The 8,464-nt window shown below is 40.7% G+C and overlaps 1 protein-coding gene across 1 annotated transcript in view; it reads right to left on the bottom strand.

The window, feature by feature from the left end:
* Window positions 1-1,214: 1,214 nt before the first annotated feature.
* Window positions 1,215-8,464, bottom strand: part of SLC35F1 (solute carrier family 35 member F1) — a 240,660-nt gene continuing 233,410 nt past the window's right edge. Inside the window, exon 8 of the mRNA XM_061990332.1 lies at window positions 1,215-1,439. Within this exon, the coding sequence (XP_061846316.1) occupies window positions 1,215-1,439 (225 nt within the window). The remainder of the gene's footprint in view (window positions 1,440-8,464) is intronic.

Below are 8,464 nucleotides of genomic sequence, written 5' to 3'. Positions count from 1 at the left end.
CAGTTGTGGAGTGCTCCCTTACTATTTTCACATGTCCCCAGGAATGTAAGAAAACGGATGAATTCTTCTGCTAGTTTTGTAGTTTATGAAAAAGAATTGTCTGCACCCTGCCAGCATGAATACCTTTGTGCTACTGCGGCAATGCCAGACGATGGCCCAGTCTTTCTGCACAGGGATTCCTCACTTTCATCTTCCTGATTTTTAGAATTTGTGGGTTTTGGTGAAAAACTGACACTTTTCTGAAGAGCTATTGTTAGAATAATGAACCACAGCAGACTAAGCAAACTGGAACAGCAGAAAGTGCCCTCGATGCACTGAGTATCTAAAATAAGTGCCCTGATCCACATGATCTGTCATCTTCCCATGGAGAGGTACAATACGTAGGAAACTAGAAAATGCAGTTTTCTTTTTACAGATTAAAATTTAAAAAGTAAGAAATCCGTGTTAAGTCACGACTACAGAGAAATGAACTCCCTGTCACCTGAGGCAGAACCTCAGCCACTAGGAAATCTGCCATGGATCACAGAGAGGTCAATGCTTGGGAACTTCACTTCTGCAAATATAGAAAGGCTAAAATGCTCGCCTTATACCTATTCCTAGAATAGAGACGGATATTGTAAGTTGTCCCTCCTCTGGATTCATGGCACAGACTACCTAGAAAGGGCAACTAGACAGATAGCACAGACAAACTAATTGTCTTTCCCTCACCAAATTGAAGGTGCTAGCAAAAATGTGTCAGGCTGTTGCTACCACGAGTTAACCCATCTGTTTTTTGCAAACAAACTAATCTTAGAGAGAAATTAACAGTGACTGCACAAGTGTATTTGCTGTAAAAAGGTGGCTTTTCCACAACTGGTTTGGATTAGGCATAATATCACCCAGTGGGTACAAAAAGTGCACCCTTCTATGAATTCCTTTTTGTAATTTCAGCTTACATATTGAATATCTTTCACAGGTAGTTTGACATTAACTGATTCGTATACAGCAGGCTGGATTGCAAACCTGCTGCTCATATTGTAAATGAGGGACTGGCATCTCCTTGCAATGAACAACCTGGACCAACCAATTTGTATTTTCATGAGCTTTCCTTATTTGCTACCTTGCAGCTCACCGGTCTAACTGCACCTGGTAAATACCTTTCTCTATGTACAATACAGAGATAATGGATATACGAGCTCCACTGAATCATCAGTAGGTGATCAACAGCCCTGGGTTTAAGCAACTCTAACATGAGGCTCCTCTTCTGTCTCCTGCCCCAGGCTGGTGTATGTCACCGAAGGCTCCAGCTGGCCGGTGGCTGGCAGTTCTACAACAGGTCCTGAAGGGTTTCGAAACTGCTTGTACACCCGAGGATCCTGGGCTACGTAGGTGGATGTGGAGGAGTAGAGCACCAGCCCAACAAGGATGGTGAAGAATGACAACAAGTAAAGTCCTGAAAACTAAGCAGAAATAAGAGTTGTTAGACATAGCACCAGTTATCCTGAGCTTGTGAAGACCCACTGATAGGAGCAGGCACAGATCCTCATTTTGGCACACCTGGCACAGAAGTAATCTCCTATCACTGGGAGGTCAACTTTTAATAGGAATGTCTCTTTGAACATTGATTTGCTCCCATCAGCTCCCATCATCCATAACTCACAGCTAACCGGTGCCTTCCCATGGCCCATGCATACTATTGATTGTGTGGGACTCAGGAAAGCTGGATTCTAGTCACGGATCAAAGCTGATTTTATCATGCTTTTAGACAACTCAGCCACTACTGTGAGTCCAGGCTACTACTCCAGCGTGGGCTGCCATCATCTACAGTTGTCTGACAGGTAATGGACAAATCTGAAGTTAATTACAACTAAACCATACATCTGTGAAGTATAATATGTTGTTGGTAATATAAAAATGTCATTAAATAAACAGTTAAATAAACAGTTAAAACATATATACTGAAAAAAAAGGACATTGTCACAAAAGCACTTAAAAAGCCCACCTGCAGCTTCTCTTTCTTGTAAACAGAAGGCAGATGCTAGAAGATTTAATGTATGGACAGGATGAACTTCAGCTGTGAAACATGCTTTGGACTGACCTCAAGAGGTTTGAAAGTACACAGGGAGGGCAGTTCACTGAAAGCTCAAGTACACATAATTTGGCACACAGCTCCACTAGGTCAGAGGTCAGCCTGAGTTTTCTGACATAGTCAGTCTCAGCGTACTTGGAGTGAAAATACAACACGAATAACCTTTTTGGCAAGTTGTAAGTCCCTGAAGATAAAGGCAAAGGCAGGGTTTCAAAAGCTCAGACCATTGCACATTATAGCTGTAGATACTGGGTTCCTGCTAGGAGGGACACAGACATGACTTTAAGTCCATATGACTTGTCTCCCAATCCCAGACTACAAGTTAATTCTTCTTGCATGCTATGTGTCAGAAGTCATAAAGGATAAATTGCCCAGCCAGCTTGTTGGTGCAGATACAGACTGATTTGTATTCAGTGGGACTTTAAAACGTGCCTGCATTCTGCACCTGTCAGGGATCTGTACTTGAACACCAACAACTAGCTGCAACCTGTTATTAGCTGCTTCATGAAGTACTTTGCTATTTTACATAAAGGCATCTGCCAGCCTGGTTTTTAATCCTAACTGACTACGCTTTGATGGATGTTGAATTTGTTTCCTCTGCATCACTTTATCATGGCACAAAATGGATGGACTGGATTATATTATCTTAGAAGCTTTCTAGTAATTCTGGTTTTTATATTTAAAGAAATAATCATCGTGAAGAAAGCAAATTTTATTTAAGCTAACTTTGCAGTGACGTAAATTTGTTGCTGTTTAGTAAACCTAAAAAAGTATCCAGCTTCCTGCCTGGGGAAGAATTTGGCTTTATTTTTTTTTACAGAATCCACAGTATCCTTGCATGCTTTGGACATATAACCCATAACAATGTATCTGTGTGTGTTGATGTTTCCCACAGCTAGTATGCATGTTTTAGAGGGAAAGCATTGTAAAGGGGAAAGTGTGTTAGACGGACTACAGGGTGGGAAGAGTTCTGCTTTTCATCAGCTATTAATTGCATTTTTTCCAGGGATGTCGCTAGGTCTTTACATTTTATCTGCCAGCATGATTTGGCATAATGATCCAGCTGTCCTACCAGCCACAAAGACAGTGCTGAGCCTCACCCTGCATCTGCTGAAGGATCCCTTCCATGTGATAGAGCTCCGAAAGGACTATTTAGTCTTAGATCTCCCCCATGTGGCAACCAAACATCAGTCAATCGTTTCAAAGCATTTTCAATTTGGGTGTTTTTTTCCCCATTTTCAGTTCAATTTTGCTCTTAAAAATTTCCACCCCTGCACTTCCCCTTTGCACATGAACTCAGGTACCACTTGGCAGCAGTGGACCTGACTAAGCTGATGCAAAACTCAGCAACCAAACACATCTAGCTTCCCAAGCTAGGAACTAGTTCCCGAGTTTCCCACTGTCCCTCCTCCCCACCTTATGCCTGAAGTTCTCACCTCAAACAGCCAGCTGGCTTGCTCCACTGTATAACCAGAGTGCCAGCCAGATTTGTGATTGCCTTGTGTCCTGCTGTGACGAACCTGTGGGGCTTCCAGCAGCTAAATGTGTCCTTTTTCTTGCTTTAGGAGCTGCGTAGTCAAAAGCAATTGCTCTACCATATGCCCCTCCTCCTGGCTATACCTCTCAGTCCTCTCTCAGGGGCTTCCTGCCAGTGGGCCCTTTCACTTGATAATATTCTCTCCATGGCAGTGTGTCCCCCAGTGGCAGCTCTCCAGCTTGGGAGAAAGAGTTTGGATAGAACCAGGCGAAATCTAAACAAAGGCCCGTGAATCATTTGTCTTTGGTATCTAGGCACAGCTAGGACAAAGAGACCTGGATCCTAACAACCCTAAAACAATTCCATCTTTATCTTCCTTAGGAAGAAGTTAAGGTTCAGGGTGAATTATTTTCTACAGCACTGAAGTGGAAGGGTTGTTAGCAAGGTTAATATAGGAATATATACTGTAGGTATGTGAGAAATCTCTGTGTTTTGTCAATACTCTGTCAGATTGACCCAAAGCTGCTTGAAATCAATGGCCATTCTCCTGTTAAAACGGCAGTGAATCCAACAGTGTGACGGAAGGATGTAGACTTAGTTCATCAAACACAAAACTTGTCATTCACTGTACTGTATTTCTCAGACTCTAGCTGAAATCTTTGTATTTTACTGATTAGAGGATTTCCAGGTACTCTGTCACTATGTCTACATGTAGAGTTTGGAGTTCTTGATCTGCAAACCTCATCTGCTCACTATTAATAGACAGCAAAAGAGACACATTCAAAACCAGAAGAAAGAGCTATTTCTAGGAAATGAAATGAGGGAAGATCATTTTTCATTGCTACTCTCTGCACAGCCTCAGTATCGAACTGCGTAATTCCTCTCTTTGCCTAAAAAGCTACTTGAGAACAATATTGTGCTTCATTTTTCTGACTTCTCTCTCACATTCTGCAGAAACACATTTCTTACAAAAATGCTTTAAAAAAATCTACAGAGTAGTATGTCTCTCCAAGTCCCACTACATCCATGCTGAACAGTGCAACTGTAAGCTGTTCAAAGAGTAATGCAGTCAGAAATCTTTTAGCTCAGATTAGCTAATGGACGTCACACACCCTAGAGAAAACATCCACAAAAGACCCCTCATGTTTCTATCTTATGAAATAATTTTACTGTAGATTTTGTATCTACACCTACAGGAACATATGTATATAAGCTTGCTTATCCTGTACTTTATTGAGAGACCAGATTGCTATTTGATTAAATCAATGATGTAATACTCATCCTGGGATATTTCTTTTTGTGAATCAAAACAATTTTAGATGTCACTCAGTTTCTTATTCATTTAAAAGAGATAGTAACACTTGGTTACTGAATAAAGACAGGTTTACAGAATAAAATTGGAAAATAGGGATATCCTCTGAGAAGAAGGCAGAGACCTTTGCAGAGAAAAACAAAGTATCTTGGTGACAAAGATTTCATCACTGATGTGAAAGGCATCTGCCAGAACTCACTGAGTAGTCATATCAAATAGTTAAATCAACCCGACAGATCGCACCATATCTTCCCTGCTCTGACATCTTGGGTATACATAAATGCTTTCTCAACAGAAAGCACTCAATATGGAACACATAATGATGTTTATAAACATTAAAAAAATTAGGAAAAGGTAAAAACCATGTCTTCTCTAGACACTAGTTAGTTACTTGTGGTGAAAACAGCTTACACTAAACTACCACTAATTTTCAGTGTATAAAAAGCCTGGCAATTTAAGATAAACACACAAACCAAAACCTAAACAAATGTAACAAGATAACACCTACAACAAGATTTACTCAGTCTATCAAAACCCACACTAATTCTGAGTGAGTGGATGTTTATAGCATTTATGTTTCAGACATTCCTTAGGGACACAGTACTTGAATGCCTTTGCCCAGTCAGGCTTAGCAGAAGAACTAAGAGCATCTGATGACTTAGCTGCAAGAGCAGGGGTCTTGCTCCTCACTTGGGAATGTGTGACTGCAGAAACCCCCCCCCCAGAAAACCACAGCAGCAGTAAGGTCTAGCTGACCACAGGAAATGTATGAAATCACGTGGACTTTAGTTATCCACACACAAAGTCTTTTATATTAAAGAAGCAGCAAATGCAGAACATATCTGCAATGTTGTCTGGGTTTTTTTTCCTTTTAAAATAAAATAAAACAATACTATATACAACTGTGGATGATGCTTACAAAACCCATATGAAATGTAGCTTATATACAGTATTTTTGTTCAGAGTGACTCCATTATGAAGTTTGGGATTAAGTCAAGCATCGTAACATTTACAAAATAAAGATGAACATGAAGGCATCTGAAAACTTCAGGTTTTTAAAAATCCAGAGGGAACTACTAAACTTTTTAAAATTCACTGCACATTAGTTCTTATCTTCTACTTCCTGTTATCTCTGTGTGCAAAACTTGTCTTTCACATATTCTTAAGTCATTACAGCTAAAACACTTCTACTATTTCCACTTGAGATTCCTATGCTTTTAAAGTAATCCGCTTGAAAACGTAGGTACAAAAGATACTCCTTGATGGGCAGCAAACAGTGCATCTGTTTTCAACACCTTGAACAGTGATAAAACTGTTTATAAGGCAGTAAATCCATGCCTGTGTCTGGAGAGAGTGAGTCATTCTTCTGTACACAGATCATGACTTTAGAAGAGAACTCAGAAAGGGAGGGCATAGAAGAATCACTGTACCACAGCTGGGAAACCCTGCAGTGACAGACTGACTGCTGCAGAGGGACTTTGCACATAAGTAGTTCAGACTGTCACAGATGTCCACATCCACGTTACCACTGTCATTAGAGCAAAATGATATCCAAACTGAAAAAACTGGACAGATGTGAGTCTGCAGAAAAACCCCCACACACGAGGAAACTCAATGATTTGCTAATTTAGGTTTTTCACTCAGCTATCATGATAACGATTATGACTATTATTACAATGGTTATGAAAATGCAAATTCTCTTTTATTTGGTCCATTGAACTGGAAACAGTCTGCAGGAGCAGACTATTAGAAGCTGTGGTGCTCCAGTTCCATTTGTATTTTACAACAGCCATAGACTGAATCTCTTGGTAAGTAGTTTAAAGCCCAGATCCTAGCCTATGGCAACCCAACTGCTTTTCAAGCCTTTTAAAAGGATTTTTTTGCTACGGGACTAACTGAAAATTTCAAATTGCTGTGTTTAACATATTCAATGTTAAGGTATGAAATGGATTAACTGCCTTTTCCCCTACCTTAGCTAGAAATTTTACACATTTTGACAAAAAATAATTAAGAAAACAGGTCTATTCATTCAAATTTGAAACCTTATAGAGAAGTGATCTGTGCAGAATCACATTGGTGAGGGGGGACAAAAATGTACCCAAGAGATGGAATTTATTTAGTCCTGTATTTCTGTTGACACCTTCCATGCTCTCCAGACAAGCAGTTCCTACCGCTGTCTTATTCTAGTCAGTGAGTCTGTGTGGTCTGACGAACCTCTCTGTTTTTCCAACTAATTCAGTTTGGAGCATATGCTGCAGAGCCCATCAAGGCTAAGGCCAAGAAGGGTTATGTCTTTTCCCCCTGGGTAATTTCACACATGAGCACCTGAGCGGTCTGAGAGAAGGGAGTTAAAAACAACTTTATCTCATTATCTTTTAAATAGCAAACAGACATTTTCACCTGGTTTGACGAATTGATAGAGAAATAGCCTCTTTTCACACAGTTTTCTATTTTCACCTCCAATATAGCAAATGAGGTTCACTGTAACCAAATGCAGAAGTTGCACTGTGGGATGTACATATCTGGTACAGCCAGCAGCAGTACCAGGAAGGCATGAGGGCTCTGAGATCTATGAATAAGCACAGTGCTATCCTTTGCATAGCAGGATATCACAGACAAATCCCTTTATTAATAGGAACAGGAGCCAGCATCCTAGTCACAGCTCATAGTGCTCTCTCGTGACTCCCTCAGCTCAGACTCACAATGATGTCACCAAATTTGTCTTAGGTCTTGACTGTGACTCAAACTATTGTTGACTATTTTTGGTCCCAGCCTCTGAGGAAGATGTCCTTTTGGGATTCAGAGTTTGCCCTGCTCTTTATCAGGAGAACAATCTGCTTGTTCCATCCTCAGTTACTCCTATCTTCCTTCAACGGTAAGAGGTAATGCCCCGACCTTTGGCTGATCAATGATCCCAGGTGTGAGTCATAGACTGAATATCTCCTAGGAATACATAGACATTTTTCCAAAAGGACTGCAGAACTAAGCTCTAGGCAGGTGATGACACATTTTCATCATCAACAGAAACTGGGGCAGCCACCAACAGTGAAACAGAGCATTTTGTAAAACCCAAGTGGAACCAAACACCAGAAGGACTACTGTGAACTTGTTCACCTGAACTTTTATATATCCTGATAGATCTCTCAGATATTTAATCTAGAGATCCCTAAAAGGACCCAAACCAGTGAGATATGGCTTAGCACACCTTCTCCAGTTGCAGAAGCTTGAATGGCCAAGCAGAAGTGTTAGTTCTCTTTCTTAGAAGGGTACCACGGAGTGCTGGACAGCTTCAGTAATGATGGTAACTTCAGGGCAATGAGTCTGTCCACCACCATCATGACTGCATTGTCTTCACACTTTAATGGCCTCCTGGCAACTGTGAGGATATAGTCTTAACTGATGACTTAAGGTCCTGTCTTGTCTCCTGAACTCAGTTGGGATGCAAAATGAAATTTGTAGCCAGTTCTTCCACATAATTTTCTTTTCTTTCCTGTCCAATTGGCAGTCATATAATAAGTTTTTACTGTATAAAGGAGGCTTGAGCTGTGGGGCATCTCACATTGTTATTGCTTATGCCAGTCAGAAACCAAAGCAAGAAGCATCTGGC

The sequence above is a fragment of the Colius striatus genome, chromosome 2, assembly GCF_028858725.1.
Source record: "Colius striatus isolate bColStr4 chromosome 2, bColStr4.1.hap1, whole genome shotgun sequence".
NCBI classification, from domain to species: domain Eukaryota; kingdom Metazoa; phylum Chordata; class Aves; order Coliiformes; family Coliidae; genus Colius; species Colius striatus.
Note: the sequence above shows the minus strand (reverse complement) of the source record. Positions and strands in the feature narration are given on the sequence as shown.